At 37.2% G+C, this 27,171-nt stretch overlaps 1 protein-coding gene across 1 annotated transcript in view; it reads right to left on the reverse strand.

Moving 5' to 3' along the window:
• LOC140243084 (uncharacterized) overlaps nt 1–27,171 on the reverse strand; it is a 161,420-nt gene that overhangs the window by 2,221 nt on the left and 132,028 nt on the right. Inside the window, exons 6-8 of the mRNA XM_072322819.1 lie at nt 3,547–3,699; nt 1,046–1,204; nt 75–203 (exon numbers count right to left, since the gene is read on the reverse strand). Coding sequence (XP_072178920.1) covers nt 75–203; nt 1,046–1,204; nt 3,547–3,699 — 441 coding nt within the window. The remainder of the gene's footprint in view (nt 1–74; nt 204–1,045; nt 1,205–3,546; nt 3,700–27,171) is intronic.

Below are 27,171 nucleotides of genomic sequence, written 5' to 3' on the forward strand. Positions count from 1 at the left end.
CATGCGCTATCCTGCAGCCAAGTACCATCCTTCCTGCAAAGACTCCTTAATGACCACATTCAAATACCACCTACCTCCGCTCTTGAATTTCTTTTTTAACTTTGCTTTCCTCCGCCTGAGGTGAACAACCCATGAGATGAGAGCCAGGATAATGCCCACCAGACAGCCGATCACAAAGTACTGGACGAAGATGTCCTTGTTTTCTGGAGAAGTCATGAGAACATAACAAGCAGATCAGCTTCAAACTCATATCAAGGCGTCGCAGTGTATCTATTCATTAAATTCTGCACAAACCACCACTCCCCTTTATACATCATTCACTGTAGAATTATATTGAATACAAGAGTTCCTGAGCAGTTCCATCTTTTTGTGTTTCAATATTGCACTAATAATATCATTTAAAGTACCTAAGATGTAAAGTGGAATAAGTAATGCTTCAACAACATTTCTTTTTTTATATCCAATGAATATTGAAACAAAGTGATTTGCTGCATGTAAGTGTGCATTTTTTTCTTGGTAACTCACTAAAATCTGAAGGCACTCAGCTCTCAAACACCTCAAATCTAATTCCAACCATGACAGGTTTAACCGTCATGATCACGAAGAAAAATCCATTGGCCATTATGACACAATAAAAGATTAATTTCCAATTTGTTATTGACAGATGGATGTGTTCAAGCATTTCACTTACATAAAGACACTTTTTGTAAACTCTATCAATCAAAACAAATAATAGGCAATATCCATAATTCCTTTAAAATTTAATGGGAATTCAAACAAGTCATTCCAAAACATGCTGTGAAAGAATATGAATATATGAAACATAAAACCCTTCTAGACTGACTCTTGATACTGCTGCATGTTACAAAGAAATTTAGGTTCTTAATTCCTTTGATCTGGTATCGAACAATGGTGGTAATGTTTTACCTCACACTAATGTTTTCTCTTTCTCCACCTCATGTGACCGTCACTTTTGGGGCAGTATCCCTCAAAATTGATAGTCAATGATTGAATCTCATCAAATCTCATTCAATCCAAAGCTCACCCTTCATGAACTCCACAAAGATCATTATTCCATTGATGAATTCGCCAAAGCCTGATAACTCTTTACTCGACGAACCAGTTGGTGCTATTGCTGTAAGGTTTGGGTTGGCTGCACTCTCATTGAAAGGAATTAAATCACTGCTGAAGGATTCTCCAGAATCTAAAAACAAACAAACATACAAACAAACAGACAAACAAATAGATTTAAATCAATGAAAACTTGTATGGAGTTGTTTTTATTGCCACTGATTGACAGATTGCCCCTCATTGACATAGATAAATCAGCTCCGATTATTAATTGTTTTAGTAGCCAGGAAATGTATGCCCATGATGCATTTTATCATGGCCACTGAATAATACGATTGGTGCTTATTAACGTCGATAAAGAGCGATCTGTCGATCAAAAAAAAAAGATATTGAAAAAGGAATTCACCCCAAATATGCAAGATTCACAGAGTGCACACTTACATGAAGTTTGAGGTAAATCAAACAATCCTAAACTATGTGTAGCAAATCTAGACTCTCAAAACAAAGTTTCCTCAACACTTGCAAAGTCGCAATACCAGTGAAAGAAATTTAATGATTTCAAGTTAGTCTTTGTTCACTTTCTGACTCCTGGGGATTCCTTGTGAAGCATTTTGCCCCTACTTTCGCTCTCTGCAGAGAAAATGGTGAAATTCTTTCATGTAGTCCAAATATTTATGTGAGATATAAATAGTAAGGGCTGCAAAACAGACTTTTGGGCAAGGTTGTCAGATGCATCAAAGACCAAATACTGGTTTCTATATACAGCACAAGAGCAAGCGCAGAAAAAAAGTGTTTATTGGAGTCGGGAGCTGCACTTGAACTCTTTTATCTCTGACCTAAATCAATGCTTGTGTGTGAATGTTATAAAAAACAAGGTAGCTACAAGTCTTAAGTATGAATGAGGTAAGCAAGTTATATACTGTATTTAGATATTATACTCTTTTATGAGTTAGTAAAGGTTACTTTACTTCTTTTGCTACCTAGTAATTATTAAAACTGAAATATGAAATTTCACTTCCACTCAGTGCTTTTGCCTTGAGAGACAAGTTGGAAACATATGACTCTCAAAGGTGGTAATGTATCCAAAATTGCTGGCAGTAAAGCACTATGTTAGAAAATAAAGTTATTAAATATGACCTATAACCAAAGAAATGTCATTGCTATTCAAGGGAACCTGCTACAAGACATGATGCTTTTTATGTACAGATATTAGCTTGTAACTATCATTCCAATATATATAAATGGCTATTCATCCATTAGTCTACGTAATATGTATGGCAGCAAAGTAATTCTTTTATAGTTGAAATTCAGCCCACAAAACTACAGTATTTTATGCAACAACTGAGATATAATATGTTTATCTCTCACTCACAATAATCCAAACCTGGTGTCTACTGGCAACAATCCCTACCGAGGGACAAGACACATTCCTGCCAGGACCTTTGCAATACTGCCCTCTCTTGTCAAGTAAACATCTCTAATCATGAATCAAGACCTATTATCGGTCAGGGATGGTGATCATAAATCCAGCAGTCAGTGAAATGATTACAGAAACACATTGTATATCAATAATACTGCGGCAAATGGTCACAGTTGGCACCAATGATCTTTTACATCAGAAAGGAAAAAATGAATCTGAAAAAAAAAAGATCTACAAAGATAATCTTGCCAGGGGAAAATTGTGAAAGTCCAGGGAGCAGTCAATGAAAATTTAATTTGACAGGAAAGTCATAACAAGGCAAAAACCAAAACAGCAACAACATTGAAAACACCGAAATAAAAAAAGTGTAACTGAGATGTTTGCCTGAAGACTAATGTGTGAAGAAAGATGTTGCTTGAGCAACTTATAACTTTAATTACAACATAGTGCTATGACATTACACTACAGCCAGTGTGTTAAATAGTTGAAGAGTTTGTTCGCAAAAACCGATAAGTCCATATTTGCCAAATGGAGATATTTGCGATTAAAGGTCAAGAAAAATAAAGAGAATAATAAGAAAATTTTTGCTCCTTTTGACCATAACTTTAAAAATGTACCTTTGTATGTAGTGACCAATATATCATTTATTTTGTACTTTATGACAGAGAAGGTACTTCAAAGTCTTCAAAAATGGACTTATCGGCTTTTGCGAACAAACTCTTCAGTTGCAGCAATGATTGTCTGTTCTTCTGTCGCTGGATAATGATTTGTACATCAAACAGCATTTCATACAGAGTTTTAGTAAGTTGAATTTCAGGCTCAAGTCATTGTGGATAACACAGGTGTGAGCAGTCTGTGGTTGGCAAAATGGTGTGTGCAAAAAAAAAAATAATAATCAGATGATGCACTATGATTATCAAAATTGGTGCTGAGGGTGATTTCTTTGTGTATTAAAAAATGTATTACCCTGTGCCTCTCAAACCAAGGCAGAATACCAAAATTTAGCTCATTATCTTTGTACAATGATCCATAACTGTGTTGAGACCAAAACTTACCACTGAAACTAGGCTGGAGTGTCCTGTAAGGGGGTGGAAGAACACCCCCCTGGCCTCCCAAGCCGTTGGTGGAGGAACCCTCAGGGGCACGGTTGCTGGGTAGAGGGAGCAAACCTGGGAACCGACGAGGCTTCCGGAATATCCTCTTGTTCACTGCATAAATGAACGGAAATCAAAATTGGAGTATGGATTACAATGCTGGAGGAACACTTCTTGTAAGGCATGTTTGACCATTGTGTTTGCTCTGCAATGAAAAGTTGCAGTATCATTGCATTTGAGAATTATTGTGAGTATTTGCCAACTGCTGTGACGGTAGAAATTTTCAGGTGAGTATTCTTATTTTTTTTTTAACTTGACCGGTTAAGACAAAATTTGTGTATTTTCAATTCCATGGATTCAAAACAAAAAATAGTATTAATAAAAACAAGCGACAAATTTAAAAGCTTAAATTTGCAAGCTTATATTTTTGTGCTAGTTTTTTTATTCATGAGTTTTCTACAGTGGGTATTCCCATTGCAAATCTTGACAGCAAACTTCATGCAGAACTGCAAACTTACACTCCACTTTTCTGCCAAATCTTAAAGAAACTTTTATTTATCATGTCTATTATGGGCATTGTTATTTGGGAGGATGTAAAAAAAAAAAGACTATGTATTAAGGGCATAGACTGATGACTATCATCCACAGCTCTTGCAAAGAATTAAGAATATGGCAAAAAATATAACCATGATATAACCATGACAGGAATATAACCATTACATCACATAAGGGCTACATCACCGTATCTGGTAAATGACTAATTCGGGGAATTTGCTGACTCAGCATTTATACAAGGAGAGGGAAGTCACTTTGGATTTGTTTTAATGAATTACAAAATGACACTATCAATTGCGACACTGCATTACCGAGTCCTTGAACAGCACATTGCTGTAATTGGATGGATATCTCAATTCTCATTTTCATTATATGCATCACAACTACTACCGCACGCTGGGATGGATTACTGCATAGTAAGTCATCCTGACGTATCAGTGGACACAATAGACCAGTAATGAGACAAGACACAACCACCATTTCCTGACTGATCACTGCTTTTCATTAAATATTCCATCTTTTTCCCCCCCTTCAGCTTTTTTTTTTTTGCCAATAATTCTGGAAAAGTGTGCCTCTATTGTTTGAAAGTGCATTAGCTCCTACAATGGTCTGTGCCCTGGATACGTCATGGAGACAGCAAAGACGAAGCCAATGAGCACTTTCTGACTGATATTTTTTCTTTTTTTTTTTAAATCAAAGAGTTCAAGGTTACACTGTAGTCCACAAAATGCTTCAATATTTTTTATGACTCCACTTCATGTGTTTGAGAGATGTGGGTTTACCATTCCCTCACACAGATAATTGTGATGAATTCATATTACATCAACAAAGGCAACACTTTATCAGCCATCAGACTGATTGATCCTTGGTAAAAGATAGTGTGCAAGCATTGACATACATGTATTTGGGTATGTTCTATCAGGAGTCAAGGAATAGATAGATTAATAAAAGAATGAATGTAATGAAGAGAAACTTAATACATAAACAAATAAGTACATACACATGTACATGAATCAGTATACATGCTGATAGACATAAACGAATATATACATAACTGTATGATTAAATAAGTAAGTAAATCAATCATGAATAACTGACATGACAAGAAAATCAATTCATCCCACTCCATAGCTCCTTTATGAGTATTGAGCAATAATTGCCATGATATATCTAAGTAACAGGTCTTCTGAAATACCTTTCTTGTTTGACTTGTTAACCATGGTGATATCAAAAATTGCTGTAGACCTACTGCGTCAAGAAGACAAGCACATGGCAATAACCATAACCTTCAATATGCAAAACATTTTAATGGACTATCTATATCTTTCATACATGTTTCACCAAATTTTCTTTATTCTACCTAAATCTAATATAGTGTTTGGGGAAACTTCCCCATATAGCCTAATGAGCACTGCACAAGACAAAGATGGATAAGTGTGTGTTCTGAAATAGTGAATCAAACCATGCCATTACCCAAGTTTAACCCATTGAGGATGAGTCCCAAGTATACTCGGGCAGGTGTCTATGGGAAATGCGTGTTGCAGCAAAGTCAAACCGTCATCAACGGGTTAAGCAAGGCTTTGTTTTCAGTCTAATTGGTGGAAGTCAAACACAGCCAGACGCTCTAAGCTCTGACCTGCGGACATCTGTTGTGATTGACTTCACAAAGCCAACAATTTTCATCCCCTTGTCCGATTAAACCTCGTCAGTGATCCATCAACCAGGATTTCATCCTGTCAATGAGCTCATCACTCATTCAGGACAATGGATAAATGGAGCTAGACCTTAATTCCAGACCAAAGAAACATGCACACAACTTTGTCCGATCAGTCACACTCTGAATCACATTTTTTATGCAGTCATCTCTCTGGAAATGTAAGTTTTGTACTATGAGTCAGTTACAGACAGATATGAGATACTTTGCTGTAACATCTTTTAAGAATCAGGAAGTCATATCATATCATGTGAAATGAAGAAACAAACATGTATGGTATTCTTTATCATTGTACACTCAAAAACAATTTAGCATTTTCATATCTCCTAATTTGCAAGGAAATTCATGATACAAAAAACCCCTAAAAAACTCCTGCTGCTGATTTCATCAGAAAATGGGTTGACTTTGAAAATGTTGGCCCAATTTCATTGCATTTTCCTGACTAGTCTCCAAATGACATCCTCTTTAAGAAGCAGGTGATGACTACGAGAAAGCAGTTTGCAATGGAGGATAGATAGTGTGACACGGTGATGTAAGGGGAGGATGCGGCTTTCATTGAACATGGGAGGTGGAAAGGTGTGGGGAGATACAGCGCAACACAGCTGACATCTGCATCCCCAGCCAGGAGAAAAGAGCGTTTTCTACCAGGAATCACTGGACCGGAACCGAACAGACTGTAATGGTGGTAGTGGTGGTGGTGGGTGAGGAGTGTGCACTAATGAATTGGGTGGAGGATATCCTCCATGCTCCACTGATCACGTACCTCATCACCACTCCCGATAGTAACAACTTACCTTGTCACCTAAACCCCCAAAAGTGCAGTGCCCTTGCCCAATCTGACTACTATGCATCAAAAAACTCTGGCACTTTTAGCTGCCATGTTTTCTAATGGTGTTTTGAACTTAATGAGGTAGACCTTCTACTTCCAAAGAATACAATAGGTGACTCATCAAGGAGAATTAATCGCAATCGAAGAGAAATCATTTAAACGGATGACTCATGAGTGGTTAGTTTCCATTTGAAGCTGGAGAGAATTCAGCATGACCATGGAATTGTCGCCTATCTGTTTGGATGAAACATATATTCATCCAATCTCTTTTTATTAACGATTCCCATATATTTCGTATCCACTTGAACCGTGCTTTACTCCAGTTCACAATTTCAAAACGATCGGTGTGCTTTACATGATATTTCTGTACTTACTCAATCGGGTTTAATACAATTAAATTTATTAATAATTTCAACGCGTCACCCACCAAGACTAGTGAAATGCATCAGAATGGAATGAAAAGATTTGGTTATGATTTGCTGGGGTGAACAAACACTACAAAACACATCAAGCAAAATGTGTATATGGAGGAAGTGATATGAAGTGAATATTTGTTGGCCATCATTGCTTTCATTAAGTTGTCACATTTGGTGTCACTTCAGATTCATCACCAGACCACAGCCCGTTTCCTGGAGAACAAAACAAGTGTTCAGAAGGCAGTGACTAAACAAAGTGATGTAATTATCTTTGATGCAAGTATGGAGGTACCAAGTATATGTAGGGTCTATGAAATACATTTTATTTCCCCCAAAAGTGCAACTCATAATCTTTTTACTGTGTTATTTCCTCATAAGCTGCGAAATTAGTGGGCGATGTTGTTGTTGTTGTTGTTGTTGTTTTTGTTTTTGTTTTTGTTTTTGTGTTTTTTTTTTTTTTTGGGGGGGGGGGGAGATGTGCCACCTCTATTATTTTTCTTGTTGTTGTTTTTTCACTGCATTAGGTTAACCATCGGAAAATTGAGTGACCTTAGAAACTGAAAGGAGGAGAAGAAGGTAACACTAGTGCATGCCAGAACTGGAAGTCACTGTGCAGAAGATGAAGAAGAGAGCTTCTCTAATGGAGAAATATATCTTGTGACCACCATGAGATGTCCACCACTGGTCAGTGAAAATTTCAGTTAAACTGGTCATACTGCAGGCCTATATCATGACAGTTATGACTCAATATACCTCAATATCTCATATGGTGATAATGGGCAGTTAAAATGGTGTTGCCACATCTTCAATGATAAAAAGGTTGGTGAAGATGCTGAATTTGAAAGCGAGCTGGCCAACAGATGAGAACTGTCCATCTTCAAAATTCACCTTGCTTCATGTTGGTCAACAGAGGACAATTTCACTGATAGTCATCAGGACAGTGACCTCAAGGTAGGATGGGGACAGGGTCATTCTAGGCTGCATGGGCGGGAGGCCCTCAACCAGGAACAGAGTGGAAAAATTACTCTACATGGAGATCACCGTGGTTACACTTCCAAGAACTGATCAAGTGTCATCTCTGAGGTGATACCTGGAAAACCATGTCAGGAAAGGTCACTTTTGGTCTGAAGTGGCCCCTTGAGACATAGAGGAGACCTCTTTTTCTTTTCTAGTGGAAATTAAGATCAATTATTTGGGTTTGGGTGGGTCATTTACACCCATCTCCTCCTCCCCCCCCCCCCCCACACACACACACAAATTTAATGAGGAAAAATTTAGTTTTTTTGTGCAATACACCATTTTAATACACTGCCAGATAAACCAGAATCATTCTGTTTTGGAGGCAGCATATGCACATGTGCAAGAAAAAACAAACAGGCATATATTCAGGTTGTTTGATTAAGTATTCAAACTTCCACAACTATAAGTAAAGTTTGAATGGATTAATGAATGTTGATAAAATGCTTGGCAAAGTTTAGTGACATGCTCCGGCACATGAAAGATGCATCTTCTCCTGGTCTGAAGACATTTCTAACTTGTAGGGCGAATTATAATGCAAGCATACCACACATATTAGTCAACATCAGACATGAATTGAACCAGCAGGCTCTATTTAAGACCACTACAACAACATAGAGCACCAAAACAACACAATAAATCTGACTGTAGCACACATACAGTGCATAGACACAATTCATGGCGGTACAGCCATCTTCTGGATTCACTCTTAAGAAGACCAGTATAAAATCAATTAAACTGAATTTAAAATACTCAACACAGAATCTACTCATTTTGATTAATCTATGTCCATGACAAATACCTTTATCTTGAATATTTCTTTTCATAGAATACGATTTTCCTGGTGTCTTCATGATAGTATGGATTGACTTCTTCCATATAGTCAGAATTTGTGTTTGAGCATCACGTCCTTCACAGTCTGGAGGAAGAACATGAAGAGGGAAAAATGTATCCCAGAAAGTGAGGAGATTTGGGGACTTTTTTGTGTTCAAGACAAACAAGGTCTGCAGACACAATGGGACATTACCTGACATGACCATGAGGTATTCTGAGATGCCCATGGGATATCTTGGTATACTTGACCAACTGCCCCTCAGATGGTCATAACATTTCATAATATTGACCTCCAGGTCACTTGATGTATTCTTGCTCAGTAGGCCTTCAGTGCTCTCTTTTCATTATTACTCCTTTCATACCAACATCTTGTCCCCCTCCCCCCCCCCCCACACACACACACTCCTTTTTGCCACAAATTCAAAACTCCTTTGACTTTTAGGTAGATGTAACTCTGTTCTTGACTTGTACAAAACAAAGAGAAAATAGTGAGGTACAGCAATATCAAGTTTACATATGGAAATACTCCCCCCCCCCCCCCCACACACACAATCATACATCATAGGCCTATACATACAGTATGATATCAGAGCAAACATATCTACTCTTGATCCTGGGTCATTCACCTCTCACTCCTACTGAATCCATGCAGTTTCTTGAACCCACTGAGGAAGAAGATGGACTATAGTCTTGTACATCCAGGCCCTCTTTTCCTCTATTGGAAAATACAATGCTGAATATTCTCACAACAAAGTTATTTCCGTCAAATTGTGCTCACACACTGACTCAAAGTGTAGAAGGGTTATGGGGGAATTGAAGAGTTTGTTTGCAAAAAACGATAAGTCCATATTTGCGATTAAAGATCAAGAAAAATAGAGAGAATAATAAGAAAATTTTTGCTTCTTTTGACCATGACTTCAAAAATGTACCTTTATATGTAGTGACCAATATATCATTTAAAAGGTATTAATTTGTACTTTATGACAGAGACCTTACTTCAAAATCTTCGAAAATGGACTTATCGTTTTTTTGCGAACAAACCCTTCAATTCATAGCATTTCTGAGAGAGCCATGTCTCCATGCAAGAGGCGGTGGGTGACCACCAATCAGTCATGTAAAGACTCAGCACAAACCTGTCTACCTCACACACATTGCATACAGATGTCTCCATGTGTGACTGAAAAAATTAGGTAATTGTTGCATGTGTACCAAGCTATGTAACTTGCGACCTGGAACTTTTTGGTGTGTTGGATGTTATAAATATCAAATCTTTTGTACAAGTGCTGCTACTACACCTCTCGTCTCTTTGTAAGTGATGTTGTATTCTTTTGAACAGGATCTGGATAATGTTTAAAGCATAATGAAATGAAAATAGCTGCAGAGAACAGGTGCTGCTCTAAAGCTTCCATTCTAGTGGCAAGGTAAAATACATTTCCTAAAACATTGAGGGCAATCACAAGAACAGCCAAAGCAATTCTTGTTACCAACATCACCATCACTTCCATCAACATCTATCATTATCAATCATTATCATCACATCACCATTAATCATTATCATTATCAATATCATCATCAATACCATAATCATTACCATCATGGTCATCAATATCTATTAACTGCCACCATCAAAATAATTTCAGCACAAAAGCCACTAACTTTAGAGTCATGACTGAACAAAAGAAATCAAGAAGACCTTCAACTTTCAGTCCTCCTTTCTCTAGTATCATCAGTTCTGTTAATTTCAGAAAGTCAAACAAGAAGTAGTACTCGGTCATATATTTTCCAGTGTTTGTTGATACCAGTCCTGCAGCCCACATGCAATTTTAGAAACTGTAGCTGGGTTTATACTCCCCACAGACTACACACAAAAAGGCAACTGGGAACATGTCAGTTGTCAGAGGTCATTACCATCTACATAACTCATTCCATCGCCATGGCAACAAACAGTTACCCAATCACAGGCCAGCACACGAGGACAGACACACTACTGATAGTGACAGGTGCAAAACAGTGGGCAGAAATTTGTGTCTAAATCTGTCCTGATTGATATAATATCACTGCTAAATGGGTGAAACATTACCCTGGTGCCAACCACCGCAGGTTCTTCAACAAATATCACATTTGTTGCGGTTTAGCATAAACCACTGCAGACATTTCTAACACATGTCACACTGTCTTCAAGAAACATACAATGTCACTTGTCATATTGCCTTATATTTTGGGGTATTGATACTGCATGGAAACAGGTGCATGAAGACCTAGCACCATAACGTTGACTTTGCCAAAGAGTGTATGTTTTGCCATGCGGGACATCATTTCACCACCATGCAGAACCCTTTTCATATTCAAGGTACAGCTACATTTTATCATTTTGGGAACAGTGATTTAAAAAAAAAAATTCAAGATATGACATTCAATGCATATGTGTAGGTCTGTTGTACCACAAACATCCTATGATAATAAAATGTTCTTGATAAAGCCTAAAATGTATTTTTTGTCATTAAACCGTAACTGTAGACGGTTTAGTCTGGAAGCATTTTTATTATAACTATTGTTCACATTTTGTATATTTAACAACACTTAATTTATCTCACAAGATAACATCGACTTTACCGATTCAATTTTGTACAGTGGTTGTTTCTACCCTTAACTCACATTTTAGAACTATTTCAAAGCACTAATGCCGGGTTTTTGTTTCATCTGCAAATGGTAAATTATGCCTTTAAGTCACTATTAAAATGTTATCAACTGTCTCATTATCCATAACTCCAAAGTAGAAAAGGCAAAGTTTTTAGGAAATACTTTCATGAAATACTTCCAGCTGTTTCCCAACATTAAACTCATTCCGAGTCTCAGTTGAAATGGTGAAGAATGTAAAAATCTAACAAACAGACACCAGGGAAGGTTATGGATAACCAATATTTTCATCTGTCTTGTGAACTTTCATCTCTCTAGTCCAAATAGGTAGCCTTACTGTGTTATTGCTTCAAGTAAGATTGGTAGAGAACATACTGATTAGTTTAAAGAAGCCAACAACAAGAGTGTTATGCAATTATGAGAATATAGGACTATGATTGCAAACATATAAGTATAGGCCTAATAAATTTAATCCAGACTGCATAAATTGACCATCCCAAGGATACATCACATTAGCCGTCCAGGCTCAGAATTAAACCTATTGAATGGCCCTATACAAGTCTTTTGACTTTTATACTGGGTATCGTCATTGGTAATTCAGGTAATATAATTTGGCAAGTGCCAGATAAATGTCTGGAAGAGAGACTATCATGTCAACTGACTGACCATGGCATGTGCTTTCAGTGAGGTGACACTGATTCTAACACCTAAAGATAAATGCTGCATATTTTTCCCATTCATCATTAGCTATCTGTGGAATCAGCGCTGTAATCTCCTGTCATAATTCTCCTTAATGTCTTGGGAAAACAGACACCATGCCTCAAACTGACACTCGAGAGTGAACCAATAATGGCTGCCTCTCTTCCAGTGTCACAAGCCTTGTGTGGTCAAAGGATCAAGTTCAGCAAACAGTGCTTTTTTCCCCTTTAATATCTCATACCCATCCAAAGCCCTTGATGAGTCATCAGAAAGCTGAAAGAGGTGTAGAATCAACCCCCATGGGTCATCTTTTTTTAGCACCCATGGTCACTCCCTGAGCTGTCACCTACAAGCAAATTCCTCCTACTTCACACTCAAGTTCTATCTTTCTGAAGTATAGAACACTGAGCAACACCAACAGGCCTTGCATTTATGTAGCCAAGTAGTGTTCAGTTTGAGGAAATCATCCAAAAGCTCATCACAGGCCAGTGACTGTGTTCCAGTCTATTCAAATCAACTAGTAAAGGTTTCTGCGCTTTCCATGCCACAGACTTCGGACAGTGTGTTCCATACTATGGAGTTTTATGTGCCGATGGACACTCCAAGCACAAAAAGGATTAATCAGATTTCTCCTACACTAGAGAGTGATATCCATACCTGTGGCAAGTGGGTGGTATAGTAGTCATAATCATAACCCAAGTATCTTAGCAGTATGTAAGAGTCAAAATGGGCATAGCACAGATATCTAGTATAATGCAGAAAAACATATGTGGCCTGGAAAAAGAAAAAGAAAAATCACTTTGTTTCATTTCTTCAACAGTCCCTGCATGTGTTAAAGGGATGATACAGTATTGGTGGAGATGAGAATTGGGCTTTTAACTTTTTATGTGATACCGAGAAAACACTTATGAAATAGTACAGAGCATACCATTTTAAGAGGAATTCAAAGTTTATCTGATGAAAATTGGGTTTGGCATGACTGAAACATCCAAAAACAAAGTAAAACAAAATGATTGTAAAAAAGTGTGGGTCCCACACTTATTAGAATCGCTCTGTTTCGGATATCTCGGATATTTCTAAACCAGTTTTCATGAAATGAACGTTGAATTCCACATGGAATTACATGTTCTTTCATATTTCACAAGAGGTTTTTCTCATTATCTCACAAAAAAATCTTAGAAAGCTGAAATTAGGTCTCAACCAAAGCTATACGATCCCTTTAATATCATCAAGCAAAAGGTAGGTTAATGGACATAAGCACATAATTACTCTTAGTGATAATGATACCATTACATACAGAAACCCTCCTTCACCAAGTTTTTATTATGAGCACTCAATGTATTTTGAAGGCAATTGGTTAAGTACATATGCTATCCTCATCATCAGAGCTGATTGGCTCAAAGTTTTAGCTGATGTCGCACCAAGGGAGGCACTGCTGTAAAGTTGATTTTCTTTATTACACCAGAACCGCTCTATTCCTAATCTTTCAAGTCAATGAGGGCCTCATTCATCGCAGTTCAATACCACCAAGGAGCTCCTTGATACCACAAAACAGTACAGTTCACTTCACAGCATACATACATAGGATTGAGAGGTTTCATCGGTCTTCTCAAACCGTAAATAAGAAATGTTAAAATTGCCAATATCTTCACTGATAAGTTTTATTACCGGTAATCACTTTGACATATTTAACTTGGAAGGTAAAGGCCTAAATGACAAGTCTCCTAATGAGGTTTCATATCGGCATACAGATCTTTTAAAATTAAATATCACTTATTGGCCATGAAATGAAATAGAATAACACAGAGGCCTATTCTTCACAACAAATCACTGAATTTTTGAAATAACCAAGCAACAATGACTTCTGGATGAAAAGGCCTACAATTGCTTAACAAAAATAATAATGAAATTCATCATGATAATCTAAGTAATGTATTGAAAAAGGGGGAAAATATGATGTGTTGATATCATATGTTCAAATTTTGCAGTAGGAAAAATGTGAAACTTTCAAACTTTAAGTCACATAATTGTTATTGCACAAGTACATTTGGTAGGCTACCTTTTGCAAGCATAAAACAACTAATGTCTTATGTCTACCATAAGACAGTAAATACAAACATCATTCACACTTAAAATGTAATACAATGGACATACAAACTTCCATAAATTTTGAAATTTTTCAGTTGTTTTTTTTTTTGACTCACCAGTTTCATTCACAAGACATCCTACACTTCAATAATGACCACAAATTTTTAAGCCCATTTTTAAGCAAGAGATAACCTCCTAAAATCCATACAACGTCCAACAATTCAGAGCAGTACGATATCTGCAGTAGCCCTCTCAGTAGCTCTCAAAACTTTCACTCTCATTCTCTACAAACAAGCATGTACAAATGATGCACATTACACTTGTTTCAGCTCTACAACTAACAACAGATGTACTGGTGTTTGATGAATAACTAAAGGCGAAAAAATGATAAGAATCCCAAAGTGATAACCTCCCCCCACCCCCACACACATACTTGCATCCTCAAGAAAGCATTTGGTCTGTATCTTGGAATTCTCCTCTCTGATGACAGCAGGGTTCAAAATTCCCTGGCCCCTTTTAGCCTATCGGAGGTCAAGGGTCAATGTACCTGAAACTCTTAAGGGGGAATCCTAGAACCCTCAACAAACAACTTGTCAATTCCAATGGAGACATCGTACATCATTTCCGCTCAAGGCAGGGGAAAGAAAAACCATATCTTAAACCTTACTCATTTTTCAATTTGCATTTTATGATGTAGAGTCTCTGGTTAAAAACATTTGCAGTCCCAAAGCAAAACAGATAATGTTCTTTGATAGTTTATAGACATTTCTATGAGATTTTGAAGTTTTTATCACATGAATTAACTTTCAATTTCATTGCCATAATGTTTCCATTAGCTTTATCATTAATTTTATAATTATCAATAATCATCACCATCACTGTCATAAATTCATTCCTTAGAGTTTGATAGGAAACAGGTTCAAAGTTATGATCAACTTAAAACTACATTGTGATCACAGAGCGAAAAGGGTGTAATTTCTCTGAATTTATCAACCATGGGTTTGGAAAAGGTCAAACTGCTGACTATGGTCTTCAGGCTTTTCATCCTATAAATAGGGGCTATGGTCCTACACTGGGCTAGAGAAGAGAACTGCTTTATATAAACATGATGGTTTACTACACATACAGCACATGTTGTACCACTTAGAAAAAAAAGAACCAAAAACACAGGTTTTTTTTTTGTTATTTCTTTTGCACTCCAAGAAAAGGTTTTCTGTTTTTGTTTTTGTTTCCCCCCTTTTCTTTTTTCTTTCTTTTTTTTTTTAACAGAAGAAAGTGAGATACCTGGATGTTGGGGTGGGGGGAGGGGGTTGTCAGGTTCCACGTCATTATATCAAAGCAGATAACAACTTTCCCCTTCAACACGTGATGTTGGTCACAATGCTTGGGTGAGGATAATCCCTCCCACAGCTTTTTGATGTTAACATGGTAACTTTGTTGACAAAACTCGAATGTTGGCCTACTTCTTCCACTCCGCCCCATCACTCTACCCCCCTAAATTAGGCGAAGTGCAATGACATGGATGCTTGGTAGACCAGAGAATGGAAAAAGGAAAAACCTGGAGGAACTCCTATGTCACCTGATAGACCTCAGGGAGATGTAACCAATGCCTCTAGAAATGTGATGAGATGGCTGGGTGGCCAAAAGATGCTACCAAAACCACCTTACCAACCGATCGACTCCAATGACTATTACCCAGAAGCCGAGATGGCCATAAACAAAGTCTTGCCCTAAAGTGGTAGCTTTTGAGTAAAAAAAAAAAAGAAAATCCATGATTTACAAATAATTCTCTGTCCCAATGAATTTTGGAGGAATATCGCGACAGACTGGTAACACTACACATGCATGATCATCCCTCCGTAGAAAAAAATAAAAAATAAACTCCCGAGTAGAAAGTTTCCTTAACCTAGTTCCTTAGGGAACTCGGTGTGCCATGTAAAAAGTATAGTATGGAAAGTTATCACATCTTCATGTCAAAGAGTTAAAAAGTAAGGGGCCTTCCCATTTACAGTAAAAAAATTGCAATATCTGAAAAACTGGTGCATTTTGATGAAAGTTCCTAGATAAACTTCTTTATTATCTAAAAGCTGTCCGAACATCGTCATGAGAATCACTGATCAAAAAGCAACTTTTCTAACTTCATGTGCTGTTTGCTATGACTATTTCCTATTTGAACGCTCGCTGCAAAAAAGTCACATTGTAGGCTATGTCACGCGACTTTCGCTGAATGTTTGAATTCCTCCCAACAGCCACAAGCAGATCATACAGCTCATGGTCGTGTGAACAAACAATGATTCAAATCACAATTGCAATTCAGCATTCAAATTACGCACTCACTGTAAGTGTAGGAGCACAATGAGAGATTTAACTTTAAGGTTGATTCACCAGACATATTAGGCCCGTTCACACACAAGGGAAAAAGTGCGATTTAAAAATCGATTTTCTTATCGCGATCAAAATTTCGAAATTTTTTCCAGTGTGGACAGAAAAATCTCACTAATTACCGCGATCCTTATCGCGATCCAACTCGCACTATTAGTGCGATTTTTCAGAATAATTGCGATTATTTTGCCAAGCGTCGTGTGTGTGAGCGAGATTCGGAAATCGGTATTTTTAATCCCATCGTTCGTAGCGCGTGCGAAACTCTATTGGGACTGCGGACGGGGTCAGTCTTCGGTCATGCAAGTTTCACGCATGCGCAGTTTGGCCACTGATCGTTCTTTCCTAGATCCTTGCTGCGAAGCATGCGCGATTTTTCCCTGTGTATGAACGGTAGAAAAAAAAAATCGAAATTTGGATCGCGATTGAAATTTCGATTTTCGTTGTTTGTGAACGGGCCTATTATATTACCTTAAGAGTATTGAAATGTTATGTAATAACCATTCATCATGATGGAAACTGGACCTGAACAACCTCACCTTATCTGTAACACTATTATGACTAACCATGCTCACACCTGGTTCTAACCCATGCTGTATACAATGACTTTTGTTACATCATCACTTTGATACTCTATACCCTACCCTTATTTCAAAGGACAAGTCCAACTTCATATACATGTGGATTGAGAGAATGCAGCAATATTAGTAGAACACATAATTAAAAGTTTGGGGAAAATCGGACAATCTAATCAAAAGTTATGAATGTTTAAAGTATCTGCTCAGTCACAGACTGCTGGATGAGAAGACTACTACGGTGTATGATGTCACATGCACAGAATGATATAAGAAAAATGTAAAAAAAAATTCCACAAAATTTCATTTTGTGAAAAAAAGTGCATATTTCCTCAACTTGTCACTGACAATATTATTCCCCCTGCTATAAAGAGAGGCAAGTCAAGTAATCTTTTATCATGCAAGAAAAGTGAAAATATGTTGACTTTTCTTTATATTTTCTTTACATTGTTCTACATGTGACATCACAAGCTGCTGTAGTCTCCTCATCCAACAGTGACTGAGCAGAAACTTGAACAATTCATAACTTTTGAAAGGATAGTCCAATTTTCCTCAAACTCTCACTGATGTGTTTTACCAATATTGCTGCATTCACTCACTCAATCCACATGTCTATGAAAGCAGAATTATCCTTTAACAGTTCACTTCTCCTCCTACTTTCTTGAGTTTTCACTACTGATTTCTTTTTGTTCCCCAAGCTACCTCACTCAAAATAACCTTCTCTCACTCAAAATAACCTACTCTCACTGACCCCTTCCCTTTTGATGTCACCAAACACAACTACCCTTGACCTTACTCATACCCCAAAATTGGTTCATACCATCAGAAAACCACAAACGACAAAGAAGAAAGTAACGAAAATTTGTTACATCCAAGTAACTTGATCTATGTAAAGAAGTCACTCATCAAAACTGCCCAACAGACTCCACTTACAAAATCCTGTTTTTAGAGAAAGGAAAGGAGGTTAAAAGAAAAAGCCCCTTCTGGAATCCATCAACACATTCTTAATTTCCATGCCTGGTCGGTACATGGTCAGACCGCCTGGTGGCCTTGATTCAGGGCAGAGATTAAAATTTGATTGGGCGATGAGAGAAGCGAGTATCAATTTTAAAACTGGCCAACAACGACGAATATTGCAACAGTTCTTAATCAGGATTGACCCAATAAATTCCAGCTGAGCTTCCTCGGATCAACGAAAACAATGAACCTCCAGATGGAAGTAAAGAATGATCCTTAAAAAGAAGGGTTGAGAGGAGTATTCACCACAAATCTTACGGGATCATTAGTTAGAAAAATTGAACAACATATTTTCTCAGGTTCATTACCAACTGGATTCTGGAATGTCAACATTAATGTCCATAGGGACTTCACAATCTCAAAGAGCAGCAGATTAGTTCAAGTGATGATAATGTTTTGTACAATTCTGATCTAGCTAACATCAGACTTTGTTAAATATTTCCGCAGAGTCGCCTGGAACGATGATGTTCATATGTGCAGGAGGAAAAGGCTACCAGAGGGCAGGCTGTAGTCGCTAACATGCGAGTTACGGTGTTGACATGCATATGGTTCCTCAGAGATTGTGTTTACATACCATATGTGGTGATGTACAGTAGAGCAGATTGAAAGAATCATGCACAGTACTTCATGGGCTGGCATTTAAAATGTCCTATGACTTGATAGTAAATGCCACTTTCTTGATCATGGATTACAGAACTTTCATTACAGTGGAAAACAGTTATGCATATGATGGTAGGTGCTACTGTTTCATCGAAAGGTGAATAATGCTCAATAACCCATTCTTGAGCAAAAATCTCTCTTTTGAGTGCAATAAAAGATTATTTACTTAACTATCCCCTTAAGAAGAAACAAATTTTATGGTGGTCTTGATTATCAAAAGTCTGTGACTCTGTTGTCACAGTAGCGAGAGAAGATGGTGGAACAAATCAAACTTTATTTATAACAATTCCTACATCTAAATCTCCCAAACAGTCAATACATCCTCGCAAGCAACTCCAGAAATTACCTCTCACTGTATTAAAAGCTCATCAAGAACAAGCTGAAGACATTATATGAAGGGTTTGTTTGCAAAAACCGATAAGTCCATTTTTGAAGATTTTGAAGTACGATCTCTGTCATAAAGTACAAAATAATACCTTTTAAATGCTATATTGGTCACTACATACAAAGGTATATTTTTTAAGTTATGGTCAAAAGAAGCAAAAATTTTCTTATTATTCTCTTTATTTTTCTTGACCTTTAATCGCAAATATCTCCATTTGGCAAATATGGACTTATCGGTTTTTGCAAAACAAACTCTTCATATGTCTGACACAACAAAACAATTACAAATTTAATACACATAAGTTTATTTGTCCTAGACAGGGATGGGTTTGAGTAGTGATGGTGACGATGCATCCAATTCCTCTCATTCATAAAAACTTCAACACACATGCACAGCGGCCATTACCCCAAATATAGAGTAAAATATCCCGTTTGCGGCAGTTTAAGCATTGTTAAGAGTTTTTCCAACTTGTAAACAAATCAGGCAAATTATTTTCAACCATTTCATATATCATAGACAAGATTATTCATTAACGCAATTGTTTTCATGAAAGAAATTTACCATTGACCAACGCAGTTTTCATGATTTACCAAAGCAAAACCCGGCACAATTTTCGCCGATAAGGGCGATATGCAACGTAGTATTTCTGCTTGCGGCACGATGTACAATCCCTATGCAATACGCGCGTGCTCCGCGATCTTTAGCTGAACGCCTTCACATGTCTCGCGAACATTGCGCAAGCGCCAATTCCCATTGCGAAAGCACGTGAAAATAGCGTGCGCACATGCATTGGCCGCAAACAAGATCGCACTTCTGGCGGTGTTGTTGATGTCTTTCTCGTGTTTTTCTCATTTTTTTCGATGGTAACATCCACTTTTTGAAAAAAAATGGCGGCCCACGTCCGCTCACGAAAATTCTATTTTACGTGAGGATATGTTTTCAAAATCCATGAACATCGAGAAAACGAAAAAAAATCCAGTTTCTTGGACCATTGTTTCTTAACTGTTATGTTAAGAAGTACCGAAAATTTCATTTTGGATGCGATATGTTGTCATTTAGGTGAGAAAATTTCACTTTCGTCAGAGATCGTGCCCATTTTATCGGTTGGTTTTTGTTGATCGCTAGTGTGTTAGTATATGTGTAGTGTGCATGTAACAGTGCAATGCTGTGTTTAGCTGCATATTACCGTGTATGTTGTACCTGCCGCGAACGGCTGCACGGCCGCTTACTGACGCAGTTACTCTACTAACTACACCTTCAGCAAAAGGTATCGCCTGGCAACAAAATTTCAGCTTGATGTTTCTTTCGCCACCAGAAGTAGGGAAGTGTCAGGTCTAAATTTCCTGTGACACATATTTCAAATCTCCCTGGATCAAGGAACAGCTGAATTCAGGCAGTTCACAAATCAGCCATGTACTTGAGAATTTCTTGTTTCCATGGTTACACAAGACACATCTTTTTCCTTTCCCATGCTCCTGGTAGCAATGCTGAAGCCGAGTCTGGTATCACTTGATATCCAGTGGGGGGTCCACACGGATTTGGGGCTCCGGGACCTGTTTTTCACTGCAGCATGTTTCGGCAACATTTTGATGATCCTATGCACAGTATTTTGAAAACTCAAAAAGTATATACATATCTAGATGACTGTGGAAAAAGCTAGCAAAGCAAAGAAATCCTGAAGTGACTGGAAGCAAGGCTAAGCTCTCCAAGGGAAATTCTCCCTTGACATACGATGTGCGTTGAGCAGTTGGAGAAAGATCACTGCAACATACAGTGAAAGTCTGGGAGAAAACTGGATAAAATTTTCACAAATTATCAATTTCTACAAGTTTTATACAAGTCTATGTGCTGTCTTCTCTAGATGGAATTTCTATGCTATTCAAGATGTGGAAAAAAAAGTTGAAGAGAAATAAAAAGAAATTCACAAATCAATTTCTTTAAAAATATTAAATGAGAACTTGACCTTAAAGTCCAGAAAGAATTGAAAAAAAAAATAATATTGTTTCAACAGACTTGTATCTTGATAACAGGTCAAGGGATCATGTATCACTGAACAATAAGGATTTATGAATTTTGATGGTTCTATCATTGCAATATCAAAATTTCTCATGCAGTTTCCATCTGGAGTGAGAAGCACAAGAAATTGCTTTGAGATAACAGTAAAGACAACCTCTTCCCCCCTTTACCACCAGATAAACACGGTGGAGTGGAGGGAATTTGGTTGGGGTGGGGTAGGGTAATGGGTGGGGCCCTCCCCCTCTCCTCCCAGTGAGGAATTGGAGGCTAAGGCAAACATGACACCTCTGGCATTTCAGTCGCCCCTCTCCTTTTCCCTCCTCCTTCTGGATTATGTTATTCCAGGATTTGTTCTTGAAAGCCAACTCTGAGCAAACAGCAGCAGCCATCTTTAGCTGCTTTGGATTCAAAACTCAATCATGTTGCACCATAAGATGGTTTCTCTCAGAATGCACCGGCTGGTTCCTCATTCATGAAACAAGAATTTTGAAGACACAGGCATAGAGGTTTTCCACCACAATACTATCTGGGGCAATGTTTTGTGATATAAATATGACAAACTGTAAACTATGTTGGTAATTTACTGTAATATTTCTAACATACTTTCCTGGCATAAATTACTACTGAAATGAGCCATAGAAGTAGTGACCTACTGAATCCTACAATTAGGGACATTTTGTGTAACACATTGGCCTACATTTTGTGAAAATTTTCTCACATCTTCAAATTATTACTAGTTTGATGTCACTGTCATCATTCAAAACAACTGGAATCTTATCAGTCCTTTGAAAGTGGCATTGCTTGGTATACAAACAGGTAGATCAATACCACAGTGAAATGCAAATCATCAATGTCCCCATAGGATATGGATATGGTATGACTGACAAGAATCTTTGATTTATTTGATACAGCTTTTTCTTTCAAACCCCGGTGGGCCCTGTGGATACCAGGCATACATACTTAACCCCAAATCACAATACAAACTGCAAACAAGTTTTAAAGGAGAGAAATCTGTAAATCCATCCCATGTGATATGAACACGAAGATAATTTTCTTTTTTCCATTCTCTTCAGTTTGGTGGCCCAGTTACCAACACTGCAATACCAGATGACAGACTATCGACATCTGTTTGCAAGTAATAGCCAAAAGGATTTCATTTAATTCACTCCAGCAAAAACTAATTGAACCTGATTCAATTTCCATTCATTTGTTTTTGTCAATTTTAATCTGATGCATAATGTATCTATGATCAAACACAATATCACTATATAGACCTACTCAATTTTCTTCATGGATCTCTTCTCATTCCATGTTTGACATTGTACATTTTGTTTTTAATAAAATTTGTGCTGTAATACAGCATACAGTGGCATTGACAAAATACATGGCATTACACATTCAATGTGATGGAAATGGGATTACATACTTAATGAATTTGAAGGTGACCAACCTTACTAATTGTTTGAGTCAACTGATTCTAGTCCATGCTCCAATGATAATGAAACACATTATAGTTTTTCCCATCGTGCAAACATTCCAATCAAGTGCCCAGGAGCTAGATTACTCTTTAGATGTCGGAAATTGAACATCAAATTGGTATTGGTTGTCTGCTGTCCCTTTACGTTTTCCTGATATGCCCCTTTAATTTAAAAAGGAAAATCTATTCAGATCAACTGTACTTTAGAGGTTAATTTCCATTTAAAAAATGTTGATCTCTCCATCTCCCTCCCCTCCATTCCCCCTCCCTGTCTCTTTAATGCTTCTCAAAGTTTTGATACCATAAGTTACTGTTGTTACTTTATTTTGTTTTGTTTTGTTTTGTTGTTCGTTACACCTTCTACCAATGAAGGTAAGCTGGCTTAAACCATTTCTTCAGGGCTGTGATAGTTTGCTAACAGTTAATACCTCCCTGGACATGTTGAGAAACATTGGGCAAAGGTTTTCCTTTTGGGTGAAAAAATATTTGGCAAAACAGGATTGCATGAGAGGATCATTGTGGTCTGCCACGGGTTATTGTGATAACCTGTAACATTAGTTGGTATACAATGCAATGGCTGTTTCAATCTGTTTTGAAGTTATTGCTCTTTGTGTTCATTCATCCATGGATACACACATGACTCATTTTTTTAATGTTGCGTCTCTGCCAGCTTGAAAATATGTATACACACACACTAAAAAGGGACCAGAACTTTATGTACTTTCCTAACTTTTCTTCCTCATGAATTCCTGAGGTCTTGACATAGATTCTTGAATATGAACATGAGAAAGATAACAAGTTTAACAATACTATATTTTTGTGTGCCAAAAGAGAAACATTAAATTTTCGGCAATTTACCAACACTTTCCTTCGCTATGACCTCTTTTTCTTTTCTTTTTTTGTCACTACCTTACGTTGCTAAAATGCAATTTATTTTAACAGAAATAAATAGTAAATATTTCTATCGCAATGTAACTTTCTCCCTTTCATCTTCCATGCTTCATCAAACTGTGCTGTTATATATGCACATCTGTAATATTCATATGATTTCACTCTAAATGGATAAAGACTGAAGTCAGACGAACCTTTTAACCCATTGAGGACGAGTCCGGAGCGTACTCGGGCAGGTGTCAATGGGAAATGCATGTTGTAGCAAAATCAGTCCGTCCTCAACGGGTTAATGTATAACACTGTGACAGTCCTAGGCAAAGGCTTTTATCGTGATGCAACTACGGTTGATATGACAACATAATCCCAGTTATCAATCATCTCTTTTTAAGGATGTCTGTACCAATCAGACAGGGGAGCAAGCCAGTGGACACGCCCATCGGCAAATGAAGTGCAGTTAGAGTTATGAGTGAAATATATCATGGTTTACATTCGCACTTATGTCAGAGGTGGACATAATGATTAGCACTAATCTAGACAAGACAGATCCATCCTTCCTTCCTTTTCCCCTGGGGATGGGTATTAATGGGAAAACTAATTCCTACAGACTGCCGGGTGAGACACAATGGATCGCACAGAGAAGAAGACAACTGACACGGATGTTTATCTTGGTTGCCATGACGATAATTCCCTTGGTATCCGGGTGATCTATGGCGTACTCTAGGGTTCTGTTGATACAGCATCTCAATTACGGAGTCCTGATTTGGATACGCTTTGCCACTTTACCGTCGACAGACAATCAATGTCCCTTCCATCCTCATCATCCCTGCTCATTTACATACCAATTTGCCATCTATCAACACTCCACTCGCGCAATTCACTAAACTCTGTACAAGGAACATCAAAGGACCAATTCTATCCTCCCACCTCCGAATGGGATTTCTTTGTTGCTTTTCATGATGAACTCTTGAAGAAAATTATTAACTTAACAAAACAAAACACCCTGACAAAATCATTTTTAACCTGATACATAATGGAGAGTTTGGCAAAATTTGGAGAAAAAAAAAAATAGCAGCATCAAAAGATGAGCTGTTTTTTGTGAACTAGTCTAAAATTACAACATCAATTTAAAGTTGCAATTTGTCACAGAACACATCCAGTTTAAAGCCTTAAATATAGATAAGAAAGCGTGTGCTATTAAAATTAGAAACATAAACATTAACTTGAATTTGAAATATTAATTTCACAACAACTCAAAAGCTTCACTGCATTCAATACATTAATTTTCAGGTTTAGTTTTTTGTTAGTTCTCTATATGGCCCATTCTCAGTAAAAGCGTTCAAATACGGAATTTTGGTGTCGCCGACATTCCATGACAGTTTGCGGTTCCCTGAAACCTATTAGATACTATTTAAACGTTTATAATATATCACGAGGACCTTATTTGTTAAAAGTAAACACGATCAAATGCGGTTGTCTGCCCTTTTGTATAAAATTTTGCTGTTGAACTTCGTTAAGACCCCCAAAACACAGTGTCGCCGGCTATTTTAGAATTATGTTTTATTGCTCCTCTCCGTCCACAAACACACTTTCCAAATATCATGTTCATGGACGATGAGCATATCATATGTGCTAATCACAATACTCGAAAAGTTCCAAAATTTTTATTGACTTCTTTTTTATAGCCTTTTGAAACCTGTCGCCAAGTTCACCGCCAGATACGTTACCAGTTTCTTTAGTGTTACAGCATTGCGAAAATAACAAGACTATGCAATGACCCTGTGTATATGAAACCCTGAGGATATACTTCGTACATTGCAAGTACTTAGATTTTTTGTGCAGCAGCTATTTATTGAGAATACGGTACAATGTTTGAAATATCGGTTTTCTACATTTTTATTTGGACAGATACGTTACATACATTTCACGCTACCCACTGCGACAGATATTGCAATGTCAGACAAATTGTATGTTATACATTACTCCTCGGAATGACGCATCGATTCAACATTAAAGTTTAGTACAAGTGAGAAATATTTGGTAGATATCGCTCTCATAATAACATGATCGACCATATACGTTACCACAGATACGTTACCGCAGATACGTGACCGAATTTTGCTCATTGGTCTTGTGCTTTCAGGGGATCACATCTGGTCAAAATTCATCCCTACACATTACATGCTTCGTTTTGTTGGACCTCAGGATTATATTCTTACACCAAAAGGACAGAGAGGTGAAAAGGAGCAACGCTTCCACATGATTTTTCTTTCTGCGTCAGTATCTCACAACTTAATGCCAAGTTTTCCGACAGATACGTTACCACATAATCAAAATGCTGAAAAAAAATTGTAAATGTTTTGACAAACAAATCGTTGTGTGCTCACAAATTCCAAAGTTCTATTCTATAAAACCCAGCCACTTTCATATTCTATGCAACAACTTTGAACGTTTATTTTACAAGACGAAGCTATGATTCAGCATATCAGTTTTTTTGCTTTTCAGATTTAGCAGATACGTTACGTATAATTCAGGGCACCCACGGTGACAAATAATGTTATGTAAAACAACGTGTTCATAAAAATATTCTGCATAGAATGACACTTTCATAAAAAATCAAAGTTATGTTCAAATGAAGAAGATTCAGTAGAAATTGCTCTGTAACTTCACCGACAGATTCATTTACGGCACGCCAGATACGTTACCAAACTTTGAAAGAGTAAAAAGTAGTTTATGAAAAGCTTCCGAGAAAAGTTTCAGTGTTCTGTTGCATATTTATTCTAGTGTTTTTCAACATATGAAGAACTACTCAAGATTCATTGATAAGTTGAACAATTATTTTTTCATTTTCATTAAAAGGGGTGAGCCAACTACGTTACCATAGGCCAAACAACTTTTTAGTATATCAAGTTCATAGAGACTGCACCTACTTCCTTCTAAGTGCCTGCAAAAATATATTTTTTAAACCTTGTTTGCATTATCCATTAAAACTTAATGAATATTTATAGTCAGATGGATAAATACATTCAGACGTAAGATGAGAATATTCTGTGAATGAAGAACTCAGCTTTCACATTTAGGCCTCTTTTCCACTACATTTCATAATTTAAATATTACGTACAATGTTTGAAATGGTTAATTTGGGCTTACATCATTCATTTTTACATCAATTCATAAGATAAATAAGTAAACAGGTGATATTCATTAATTCATACACAACTAAAATTATTACTTATATTTTACCAGATACGTTACCAAAGGCGATTCGATGTTTTTCAATAGTTATTTCCCCAGGAAAGCAATTCATATTTGTTTCCTGTGGAAATTTCAGATCGGATCGTTCCCTTTGCATGATTTGTGGGATTCGAAACTTAATTTGTAAGCGAAATTTGTTAAAAAT

This window comes from Diadema setosum, chromosome 19, assembly GCF_964275005.1.
Source record: "Diadema setosum chromosome 19, eeDiaSeto1, whole genome shotgun sequence".
NCBI lineage: Eukaryota > Metazoa > Echinodermata > Echinoidea > Diadematoida > Diadematidae > Diadema > Diadema setosum.